Here is a 12,761-nt window from a genome sequence, read left to right on the forward strand (position 1 = left end):
AGCAAAAAGCCTTTATCTCTACTCTATACTGATTACAAATACTTACTAAGCTTTTTCTATATATCTTTTGGGGTGGGAGGGAGACAGGTCAGAAAGAATAATCTTGAATTCAGGGTTATTCTCCTTTCAGTATAATACACTACATCTACATGCTTGTGTATTCAGGCACTGTTGATGACACATCAAAAGAGTTCTGCCATTTCAGCACTGAATTTGGAATTAATTTTATCCTGGATGTATCCTCTGATGTCAGACAGACTACAATAAAAACAGTTCAGATTTTGGGACAGAGGATTTTAAAACTTTCAGCTCAGGTCAGCCTATCTAGCTGCCACACATCCCTATTGATATTGTTGTGCCCTCAGTAAATACTTGTTCCGTGTTTGGTGAACTACAGAACTACTGTGGATAAATGAGGAGTTACCAGCTACACAGGGGCTGCAGTGCTTTAGAAGACCGTGCTCCAAAGAAACACACATTGCAACTGGTTAGTAGAAACACATCACAAAATCTGTCATCAGGCTCTCTGCAACAATTCTTATGAACAGCCTTTCTTACTGTCCTTTGGGTGCTTATCAGCAGCAATCCCACACATATAGTGGGAGAATTAATGCTGGCCAGGAAAATTATATCTTATCTAGATGCTGGTACTTCCTAAGAGCATAACAACTGTTTAATTTGGCAAGAAACCAAAGCACGTCCAGTGTGCTCTACTGCCAGACTCTTATGACCAGCAGTGCTGTATGCAGCTGCACTATTTCACTGTCTCGTGTTGGGTTCTGCTGAATACTGCAGCAAGTCAAATCCAAAGACAAGAGTAACATAGCGAGTTTGAGATATTACAGGAACAATGTATTCATCTGGCACATGTGCTACAAACAGTCTGAATACTGAAAAAAAGAAAAAATACCAACTGTCTCACCCTCATATGCCACATAATTGTGTTAGTATTTAATTTTCTAGTTTTCCTCCAATGGAAGTGAAGTTAATCCACAGTTAATTCAGCCAGCCATATAAAGGCTGCAGACCACTTACACTTTCACCCTTAAATAACACTTATCCTAAACCCACTAGGAACCATGTACAGCTATTAATAAATAAATATGCAAAACAAGATTAAAGCACTGACCACCCTACATAAAAACTCAGATATGAGACTGCACTTTGCATAATGGAAACTTCACCCTCCAGAGTTTTAGAGCCTTATAAGAAATTCGGCAAACTCCCATTGCTGTCAGGCCACAGGCAGAAGCAGTTCCATAGGCTGAAGGCAATGCTCTCACCTGCAAACATTCACATGGCAACCTCAAAACACCAACAGGCACTGACAATAACATTGGAACATAAATGTTGTGGCAAGTGATAGGAAGTTACCCCCTTAGAAGGGCATCACCACTCACACGTGGCTTCAAATACAATCAGTTCCAAGTTTCCGTCTCCCACCAATCTTAAATTGGAAACACTTCCCGAGGAATCAAGAGTCCAGACTGAAGGACAGATCCTCTGCTCACTGAGCTAACACAAATGTCATTGATTATGTGGAGCATAAGCAGAGCTTAAAGATGTACCAAGGCCCCAGTAACTACTCAAGTTTAAAACCAGTACGGATACCCAAATTCTAACGGTAGCACCACAACCACATACCCTCATTATAACATAACTACTTACGGTATTTTGTGATGCATCTTTTATTGTTTTCATTTTATAGGGGGAAATAAAGGAAGCTAGAAGAAGAAACAAAGACTAAACTCCTGAAGTGCAAACATATTACTGTTTTTATTAATTAACACTTAACCAGTAGGGGAGGAAAAGCAGTCAGTCTCCAAAACAGCGGAGCACAAGCCCACCCAGCCCCGCCGTGAGCGGCCCCTAGGCCTACCCGCCAGTCCCTCCCCAGCAAAGCCCAGCCCCGCCGCCTCCAGTGCCCGGCCTGCCCCCCCCACCCCCCAGCGGCCTCCCAGAGCTGCCGCCAAAAGCGCCGGGACCTGCTGGAGCCCGCCCCAGCCGGGCGGGGAAGAACCCACCCGGCCCGGCCTGGCCTTCGCCGTCCCGCCCCGCGAGGCGGGCCCGAGAGCGCGGCCCTCCCCTCACGGAGGCGGCGGAGACACAGGGGCCGGGCCGGGCCAGGCGCCGCCGGGATGGAAATGGAGGTGGAGGCCGTGGGGGACGAGAAGGCCGGGCCCGCGGCAGGCGAGAAGCGAGGATCCGCCGACCCGCCGGGGACCTCTCCCGCCGGCGGCGGCCATTACGAGCTGCCCTGGTGAGCGGCGGAGGCGGCGCGGCCTGCGCCGGGGCTGGGGGGGGGGGGGCGGCGGCTGCAGGCGAAGGAGCCTGGGCGGCCGTTGAGCGCCTGCGAGATGGGGCCGGGGGGGCGGGGAATGCGGGAAAGGCCGAGGGCCATTGGTGCAGAGCGTGGTGGGGGCGGGGCTTACCGTGGCATAGCCTATGGGGTGAGCGGGGGGCGGGGCGCGCCGTTGGCGGGAAGGCGGAGGCTCGCGCCGCCCTGTCGGGCCTGTGTTCGTGCGGCGCCTCCGCTCAGGGGGGTCTTGTGGGCCGGGCCCTGCCTCCCTCTGCGGGGCGGCCCCGGCCCCATCCTCATCCTCATCCCCATCCTCATCCTCATCCCGATCTCAGCCGGCTTAGGGCCTTCCCCCCGTACCCGCCGGGCTGCAGGAGCTGGGTCTGACTTGGAAGTGGGGGGCTCTGGCAGCAGTGAGAGCTCTGCCTGCAGCCGGTAGCCTGCCCAGGCAGGGCTGGGGCCTGTGAAGTGGGAGTGAGTGGGGAGAGGGCACCGGGCAGCCTAGGGCAGAAAGCAAGAAGTCCCTGTCGAGTCCAGACAAAGTCAGCGCTGCCTTGTGTTAACCATGAGAGAGCGCACAGGACGGCGTCTCCCCTTAGCCCTGTCAGACTGAGGCACCAAACTCGTGTCCGAGTTGAGCATTTTTTTCTTCCTTTTCCTTTTTTTTTTATACCAACGGAAGTAAAACAACCTTTCAGGAATTAGTGTTGTGGAACGCTGTGCTTAGCAGGGAGGGGGCACCCTGCGGCGTTTGCCCTAAAGACACATCAAGTCATCTTTGCCGCGTGCTGTCTTAGCGGAATCCTCCTCTTCTGTCAGCGTAAAGCACTATTAAAAGTTTTATTAGATGTGCTGAAGTGTGTGGGGTTTTACTTTTACAGGGTGGAAAAATACAGACCCATGAAACTATGTGAAATAGTTGGAAATGAAGATACGGTGAGCAGGTTGGAGGTGTGTAGCTGTCCCTTCATTTTTTTGAGATGTTAGCTCAAAAACCGATTCTGCGCAGATCCGCAGACCAAAAGCACTTTTGTATTTTTACATCCATAGTTGAGTATGTGGGAAAAAAAGTTTCTGATATACTCAAGAAGTTACTTATTTTAGGACATGCTTGAGTGGTGTTCAAGGAAATAATGCCTTCTTGAATTGGAATGTTGTTTAAATTGGCCCTGTTTTGATACAACTTAGAAAATTTGTAGCTGTTATAATAATATTGTTTCAATGAATAAATGTAATTTATATAACAACAGAAAGAAACATAAATTTCTGGAGGAAAAATATTTTCCTTGACAAGTGAGTTTGTGAACACAGTATTTGTTAACAGAAAGCTTATACTAGCAAACGTAACAGGTGCAAAGGAAAGGCAAGAGTACTAAAGACCTGTGGGATTAAGTGCTTTTAAGTTTTTCCATATTATTCTAGGGACTGACTTCTAACGGTTCAATTGAAAAAACAAAACATGAAAGCAGCAAGGTTCAAAAAATGAAAGCAGGAGGGAAGAAAAGAAACTGTAGGTCTGTTTCTCATTATTAAAATAGAATTGGAAACTATTTGTTACATAGTTTTTAAAATTTTTATTCTTTCTTAGGTCTTCGCAAAAGAGGGGAACGTACCAAATATTATAATTGCTGTAAGTATTGTTGTGTTTTACTGTATTTCACTGTGTTGGTCCTGGCTTCTGAAATCTAGCCACAAAAGCCTCCCAGTATAGATTTGCATTGTGCCTGAAAGTATTGGTAAGAGATGTTGATTGTATGGCCACTGAGCAAGCAGTGTTCTTGGCAGAATACACAAATGGTGAACAGCTTTCTGTTAAAACCTGACCTGGCCCTCAGATGCCTATTGAAGCATGTCTCCTGCTTTTCCCTGCAGCGTTTTTCTCCTCTGTTGGAGGCAGGATCCCGAACTCAGGCAACCTCTAGTCTGGTGTTCTGCCTGCAGTTCCTCTGTTGCAGCTGTTTTTCATGATGGGAGAGCATTGTAGAGTGTACAACGTAGAAAATGATATTAAACTTACCAGCAATTGTTGCATTTTGCATTTTTAGGGTCCCCCAGGAACAGGTAAAACCACCAGTATCCTCTGCTTGGCTCGTGCTCTGCTTGGTCCTGCATTAAAGGATGCTGTTTTGGAGCTGAATGCCTCAAATGACAGGTGAGAATGAATAAACCTTATCAAACTTTTAATGAAGCAGCAAGTATCCATTTTTATTTTTAGTTTAACTCAGGCCAGCGTGATAGACTTAATGCTACAGTAAGGCCTCTAATACTTATTTTAATGCAATTTTTCCGGCTAAAAGTTAGGCAATCTTTGATGTCCACCTATCAACAAAGATATTATTACTTGATGTTTTATAAACTTGATAGGTACCTTCATGCACAAAAATATAAACAGATGGAGTGCAGAATCCATAATGGTACTATTTTCTTGAATTCGCTTTAAAGAGTTAAGCTTCCTGCATTCATGAAGATCCTCGTAAGAATGAAAAGTGAACAAGTTGTTTACAGTGGAACTCTTCAATGCTTAAGAAAAAAAGTGAAGTGATAGAAATTAGCACTGTAAGGGCAGTTGAGGATTAAAATGTAGGATAAGGGTGTTAGGTATGTAGAGGACACTGACTCTACTCCAAGGATCAGGCACTAAGGGCTGATTATATTTCCCAAGTTCTGTAGCAGACCTGTCCTGAAGTATTCTGAGGACATGTTCTAGAGGGTTGTTTATAAGTACAATACAGTTTACCTGCTTTTTTTAATATCAGTTATAGAAGAGCTATAGAATCACAACATTCATTTTCTAAACAGAACAAAAAACTGAAGTCCTTTATTTTTAAAAGTAAGTCTTTGCTGAGACTCAGTCTAGAAAAGCACCCATGTTGTGCTAAAATGATGCAATCTGTCCAGCTGTTTTTCTTAAACTCTTCTGAGTTATAGCTGGGTCTGTGGATGTAGCTGTGTGAAGTACTGGCAAAGAAGCAAAGCAGTGTTAAACGCTTCTGCCCTTGTTCAATTATTACCCCTACCTTTGCCAAACATAAGTAATTTTGTGGCAGTACTGTAAGGTTACTGACACATATATACTGATACTGTTAAACTATTTTTTCAAAGCCTCCAGAAATGAGGAGTATTGATGTTTAACTCTGAATCAGTTAGGCAGTCTGGCTTACAACATGGTTTCACAACAGTTATACTGGCACAGCTGAAGGGGCAGGAACAAACAGCAGGAGAATAGAGAGCTCGGAACCGCTTCAGCTGATGCGGCTGCTGAGTAAAATCTGTTATGTAATTTCACCCCATTGATCATGAATCACTTGAATTATTGTTCCAGAGGCATTGATGTTGTGAGAAACAAAATCAAAATGTTTGCCCAGCAAAAGGTCACACTTCCAAAAGGTCGGCATAAAATAATCATCCTTGATGAAGCAGACAGGTACGTTGATTTTTTCTTAACCTCAGCTACTATGTGAAGTGTGTTGCATCTATCCTGTCTGTGGAGCAGCTCTCTTGGACAGTCTTAGATGTTCCTATCAGGCTATCAAAAATAATTTGTTGGGAAATAAATATGCATTGAACAGTGTTCTTACGAGGTTACTCATATCAAGCAAAGATCATTGCTTCAAAGGAGATACTGAATATTGGGGTGAAACACTTTGTAATTTATCTGGATATGAAATAGCATCTTCCAGTTTACTGTCTCTTTCCCTTGGAAAAGAGTCTGGCTTACGTAGACAATTTCACTGGATGAAAACGGGACATTCTCCTCCATCTGCATATAAGTAGTAGTATTCTTAGCAGTATTCTTCAGAGTATTAATGATCTATTTTTGTGTGTTAGTTTTATGGAGCTCTTGGTGACTACTTGCATTGCAGGGTAATTTGTTCACATGACTAGAGAAAGCTGCTTAGTTTATCAAGGCAGAATATCAATTAATTTACAAAGCACTGTTTAATATCAGTAAACTCTGAAGCTTGTGTAAAAATAGTTATTAGGCTGCACCTGTAAGTCAGTGAAGGGCTTAAATCTGTCTTCTTTTCTCCCCCAGCATGACAGATGGAGCACAGCAAGCATTGAGAAGAACAATGGAAATTTATTCCAAAACAACGCGCTTCGCACTTGCGTGCAATGCCTCTGACAAAATCATAGGTAAAGTGCTGCTAGTCCCTGGGAGTTTTTGTCATATGTTCTCCATACTGTTGGCTAACTTCCAAGGCACTTTTCAGAAATACCTTGGACCTGCTCATTGCAAGAAACCATGGTACTTCTGAAAAATCAAACCACCTGTACATTCAGCTAATAAAAGAAGAGTATATTTGTGTAGCCGGTGAACCCTCTGAACAGCTGGTTTTGATGGATAGTGCTATGCATGACTGCAGAAGCAGATTTCTTTGCTTTGGGCTTAATCTCCATCCAATTCTGCTACAGTTTAAGATGTTTGATGTATTGTTTAATGGGTATTGAACCCCTTTTCTTGTCCTGCTTTCTGAAACATAAAAGTTTGCCTACAGGCTAGCACATTGTAGACCTTTAGACTTTTCTTGTTTAGCAATGAGAAACATATACATTCAGAAAACACGGAGAACAGAAGCAGCTGAGCTTCATATATATATTTGCACATATCTCGGAAAACTCAAGCAGCACATTTGGGCTCAACTGATGGACTGTAAAAATTGTATGCTTTTAAGGAGATGCTACATTCTGTCTAGAGCTGACATGTTCTTTTTCTTTAAAAGAAGACAAATGAAGAGTTGGAAGCTGAGATACCTTCTTCCAAGATGAAAACAAATGGTATTTTTTTGAGAGAAGAGGGAAATGCTAATTACGCATCTCTGTCCTCAGAACCTATTCAATCACGGTGTGCAGTGCTGCGTTACACCAAGCTGACAGATTCACAAATCCTTGCAAGGCTACTGAAAATTGTTGAGAAAGAGAATGTACCATATACAGATGATGGACTAGAAGCCATTATCTTCACAGCCCAAGGAGATATGAGACAGGTAAAAGAAGAAAGGCAATGAAACAAAGGCTTCTGTTTAAAGCAAAAAAACCTTTGAATTGTGGCTCTCAAAGATTTATCTTTGGAGAGGTAAAGCAAAGAGGATGTGACCTGTGGCACAAAAATAATTAAACTCTTTCATTTTGTGAGGTTTTAAGGTGGATCTGCTTCTTAAAAGTAAATTGGTGGGAACTGGATACCAAATTTGTGGGAGGAAACAAAGTCTGCATACATTTGCAATTTACTCTGTTGCTTAATTGGAAACTGCTTATTTGGCATCATTTTCTGAAAAGTGTGTTTCATCCTGAGGAGGGGAGTGAGAAGTAGAGCACTCCAAAAATAAATGAAGTCTTATTTTTTCTTTCACAGGCATTAAACAACTTACAGTCCACATATTCTGGATTTGGCTTTATAAACAGTGAAAACGTCTTTAAGGTTAGTAGTAGCGTAAAACAGTGATGCTAAAATTTTAGCACTACAGCTGTGTGAGAACTTCCATCAGGTATATAAGCCTTTGAAAGTGCTTTGCCAGTATGCAGACAGCACTACATATGTAGCAATTAAAGCATTAGGCCGTAAAAAAGTGCGTGTGCGTTTTGAAAAGGGAGAGTGCGCTAGCAGTCCCTAATGGCATGCCTGATACCTTCTGGCTTTCCAGCTCTCTCAAAGCACATGAATCACATAACTGCTGGGAAATTTCACAGTGATAACTTTTGAATCTATTACTTGGGTCTTCTCATTTCATGCCATTGAGTCTGCCATGGCAGGATAGCTGAAAAGTCTTATTAGTTAAAATTTAATCTGTATTATAGAACGTGTCTGATTCAGTACTTTAGCTGTATAGAAGCTTTGTGAAAATACCAAAGGTTTAATGGAGAGTCTTCTAATATTTTGAAGTGTATTATTTCTCTTTGATATAGGTATGTGACGAGCCTCATCCTCTGCTTGTGAAAGAAATGATACAGCACTGCATAAGTGCAAATATTGATGAAGCATACAAGGTTGGTTTTCATGTGTTGTGTTGGCGTAGACAGACAATTTTTCTCTACAGAATTCTTGTTTGTTTTGAAGAATTCACAGTGTGTTGTTTTTTAAGATAAGGGCAATACCATGTAAATAAGCTGATGAATTAAATCCTTTTTATGCAGGGGTTTGTTCAGATGAATAAGCTCACAAGCAAAAAATCAAGTTGTATTGAAATTACTTCCTAAACAATTGAGGTTAAATCATCTGATAAATAGTACATGCAGTTCCAGTAGTTATATACAGCTCTTCCAAAAGTGAATATACTTGACTGACCTGATAAGTTTTGCAGATAATTGAGGGATTATTCTTGCCTGCACAGATTCTTGCCCACCTGTGGCGACTTGGATACTCTCCAGAAGATGTGATTGGCAACATCTTCCGTGTGTGTAAAACCTTTCAAATGCCAGAATATCTGAAACTGGAATTTATCAAGGTTAGTACTAACCTAGCTCCTAGTGGGGTCTTTTGGGTGTTTTTAAGAAGGTGATGTGATCCCTAATACAGGGGCAGGCTCAGGGTTTTCTGTTTGAGATTTGCTATATAGTACCGCAAAAAGAGTATTTCTTAATTCATTACTGCTTTCTTTCCCACTCTGCATCATCAGTTTGTCAGCAAGAATGGTGACTTGAAGTTTAACATGTAATCATAACCACCCACAGAAGTGGCAAAAGTCACTTTAGTGATCAACTAGAATTCATAACAAATGTAATGCTGACTGAATTTATTATTTACATCAAAGCATTAAATAACTCCTTGAGAACTTTCTTCAAGCGCCTACTTGATTCTAGTCCAATAGATAGTAAAATATTAAATTAAATTAACAGCCAGTTAACAATTGGTAAACTGGTGTAATGGAATCGCTCTTCAGATTTAAAACCTGTCCTCAAATGTATGCACCTTGCTTCTTATAAAGGAATTGGGGAAATACAGGCTTTGATTAAAAAAAAAAAAAGGCATTCTAATTGGTTTACATGAGAAGATACACTTCTCTGAGAAGTTTGAGTGACTCAAAGTTGGTCTCTTAGTAGTAAGGAATAGGTTCTATTTAGTCATTAGTCATATTATGCCTAGACTGGGGGAGAAAACAGAAGATTTTGCAATGTCTTTATCACCAGGAAATTGGGTACACTCATATGAAGATAGCAGAAGGTGTGAACTCACTGTTACAAATGGCTGGACTGCTGGCCAGACTGTGTCAGAAGACCGCCGCCCCGGCAGCAAGTTAGATGTTTCACTGAGCTGAAGCCTGCTTTCTGGAAGGTTGAAGGCCTGGCGTGCAAGGTCAGCAGCCCTGGGTGCGTCCTGAGTTCTGCATGCAAAGAGCCTGTTCCCTTGGTTTTGCTAAATCACAGAAAAATAACCAGGTTCTATTGTAAAAATGTTTTGTACTTTTTTATTTAGACCAATAAAGCTTTAAAATTTACTTTGACCCAAGAACTCTTACATGTTGTAAGAAGAGAGTACTGTGATAGTCCAGAGCAATAAGGTCTGCAGGAATAAAAAAACTTGAATCCCATTGTTAGTGATTACACTTCAAGTGTGGTCATGAGTGGTGGTCTTAGACCAAGACAGAAAAATTTTTGCACAAAATAAGGCATTTAATGAAGTTATAATTGAGGCATGCTGAGCAGGTGCCACTCCTGGGTGCTGTTTATGTGCTGTGGGTAAGGAATATATTTTCATCAAACATATGCAGGAGACATATTACACATTTCTTAATGGTGCCAACTATTTATTTTGGATATTCCTTTCGTAATCTTTTAAAAATTTACCAAATTCTGGGATAGTCTGCATTTGAGTTCCCTTTTCCGTTCTTGCTTGTCCCAAGCTAGGTAATGTCACTGTAGTTTCGGCATACCAAAAAGCTACAGCATCACACTTTCCTGTCTGTTCAGTTTTAGAAACCACCTTGCCAATGCAGATGAGCAGTAAAGTGTGAAATGCAGAGTGAAAGCAAATATAAATTGAATTTGACCACCTCCATATCAGATGCAAGATGTGTGTCTCCAAGCAGAGCCATCTTAATATAATTAAGCATGTTCTGGTTATAGCAGTCAAACAAAACGTGGTAGAGGTACAAGTTACTGGTGCCTGCACTTCACCCTGCCCATTCTGTTGACGCTTTCCACCCCAAGCATTCAGTTGCCTGCACCACAGCTGTCTCTGTGCCAAACTGATCATCACTTGGCAGTATAAGTCGGCTTCAGCCCAACGACCGGCCCCTGCACTGAAGCAGTGGCTGGTTACACCCTCCATTTCTCTGACTCAGCCACAGGGCTACTGAGTTTCAGCAGCAAGAGCTGGTAGCGTCATAAATTGCCCCATCAAGACTTTCTGCAGCTCCTCTGACAAGAGCCTGAAGACAACCCTTTTTAATTCAAAGTGCAGGAGAGCAAGTTAATTGACAGCTAAAGCACAGACACATTTGAGCTTGCTCCCAAATGGAATAAAGCAAACAGCTCTTAGAATAATGGATGTAATAGTCAATTTATCAAATTTACCTTTTGATTCCTAGCCAGTGACTTGTCACTACTAGCATAAACACTGTTAAATATACAACTAATAATTTAGTATTAAGGGGCTTAAGCTTCTGAGTTCTTTACAGACACAGCATCACAGCTCTTGTCCCCAAAAACTTAAATAAGGCACTTTTAAAGAATAGATTAATTTTCCTTTGGCTTCACATCACAGCCAGCCTACTCTGTCTTTGCTTTCTAGTTAAATATGTTCATTGCTGAATGGGAAAGGAAGAGATGTTACTGTAGAAGTTTCATAAAATAGAAAACCCCATATTTGGAGGACTTGTGAGGCTGGTCCTTACCCCACTGCATGTACGTACCTGCGCGTCGTCTGGTTTGCTGTGTTGGTGCCAGTGGAAGGGTGGAAACACGGAGGGCCACAGTTCCTGCTCCTACCTGGTTGATGTGGTTTTCTAAACTATATTCAGTAGCTGCATTTCCACAGCTCCAGTTTGGAGCTGACTCTCTTCTGGGCTAACCCTTTACAGCATTGGGGGCACATAATCATACTCACTTTTCCAGAGAAGAGGCATAGTATCAGTCCAAGATACCACCAACACAGCTGGTTCTGCCCAAGGTGGTTGCTCACCCTCTCTGAGGGCAGAGCAACTGCTTTCCGGCAGCTAGCTAAGGCTCCCCAGCTCCATTTCAGAGCCGCACCAGTGGTGCCAAAACTACTTTTCTAATGCATCTTAAATTGAAAACAGGAAGTGAATTGCTTACTTGGCTGCCTACCTAATATGAGGAGAGAGATACATGGACCCAGGGGAGATGTCATTTCTCCTTGCATTATGTTCAGACAACGCAGGATCTGGCAATTTTGGTTGACCACCAGAAATCCTTGCACACCTAAAAACGAGTCCTGAAAGGACAGTGCGTCAGTGAACACACTCACACATACGCACCCACTGCAAAGAAAAACCATGAGGTGTTTCAGAACAAGACTGTAATAACGCTGATGAAGGTTCCCGTAACAGCCCCTGGATATCTTCCAGTGTAATGAGATCACTGGCTGAAAAGTACTTTTGGAGCTTTACAAAGCTAAGAACGGATTTAGCCCTCGTTACAGCTAGCTCCTCCGGAGAGCTGCAAGGGGGGATTTGCTCAGACTCCCAGGAAGAGGAGGGAAGATACTCCATATCCAGCTCCTGCCCCCCCTGCTTTAGGTCCACAACTTTCAAACTCAGATTTTGGCAGCGGAGGAACCTTACACCAGGAAAATGTAATTGGTCTAATTCACCTCTCTGCTTAGCGAGGGGAGCACTAAATCTTGTATTTTAATGTTTTGGCCGTGCACTCACCTAATGGTTAGAACTTTCTGGGAGCTCTCTAGCTGTGTGCCAAGGATCTTTTACTGCTGCTAATCTTCTAATCATTTAATGGCTCCCTCTGGTTATGAGATGACTCACCAGTAGGTGTTAGATCACCGCACATCACTGAAAAATGGAGCTTGCCCTTCCCCTCCAGCAAAAAATCTACAGTCTGCAGCACTTCATGGGGAACAGGAGCTTGTTCAGGTGCTCAACGAGTCACCAAGGGTGACAATGTTGCCTCACTGGAAGAGCCAGGCACTGTTTAGTAACAAAGGCATCTCCTCGTTTCCTTGCCTGTCTGTGAGCCTGTGCAGAGCCAGCGCACGCTGTGGCTGTCACTGTGCTCCAGGCTCACTGGGATGCTGGTGTCCCCCAGCTGTGGAAGCTTTTTGCAGAGTATTTAAATGTCAGGAAACCAGAGGGTGTGAGTAGAAGCTGGGCTGGGAGAAGCTGGGGCAAGCAGAAGGCAACTGTAGCTCCCTGCACGCGTACATCCCTGAAGTGCACTAGATTTTCTCTGTTGTAAGAGTCCTGTGGAAGCATTTGTAGGAGCTACAAGTAAATCTTCTCCTAAGCCAACCACCAAACCACCGTTTCAGCTACACGAGCAGTGGCCA

The 12,761-nt window shown here is 43.0% G+C and overlaps 1 protein-coding gene across 1 annotated transcript; it reads left to right on the top strand.

The window, feature by feature from the left end:
• Positions 1-2,014: 2,014 nt before the first annotated feature.
• On the top strand, positions 2,015-9,741 carry RFC2 (replication factor C subunit 2). Its single transcript, XM_075033336.1, has 11 exons — positions 2,015-2,260; positions 3,181-3,250; positions 3,888-3,929; positions 4,345-4,451; positions 5,622-5,723; positions 6,336-6,436; positions 7,130-7,287; positions 7,656-7,721; positions 8,207-8,287; positions 8,632-8,745; positions 9,428-9,741. Exons 1-11 carry the CDS (start codon positions 2,139-2,141, stop codon positions 9,536-9,538), a joined length of 1,074 nt encoding a protein of 357 aa, XP_074889437.1. The 5' UTR covers positions 2,015-2,138; the 3' UTR covers positions 9,539-9,741.
• Positions 9,742-12,761: the final 3,020 nt, after the last annotated feature.

This window comes from Buteo buteo, chromosome 7, assembly GCF_964188355.1.
Source record: "Buteo buteo chromosome 7, bButBut1.hap1.1, whole genome shotgun sequence".
NCBI lineage: Eukaryota > Metazoa > Chordata > Aves > Accipitriformes > Accipitridae > Buteo > Buteo buteo.

Bases quoted from the DNA above. Each gene is read 5' to 3' on its own strand.
- RFC2 (XM_075033336.1), top strand. From the start codon at position 2,139: ATGGAAATGGAGGTGGAGGCCGTGGGGGACGAGAAGGCCGGGCCCGCG. The intron at 4,452-5,621 runs GTGAGAATGAAT...TTATTGTTCCAG, and splicing joins CTGAATGCCTCAAATGACAG to AGGCATTGATGTTGTGAGAA. The intron at 8,288-8,631 runs GTTGGTTTTCAT...TTGCCTGCACAG, and splicing joins ATATTGATGAAGCATACAAG to ATTCTTGCCCACCTGTGGCG.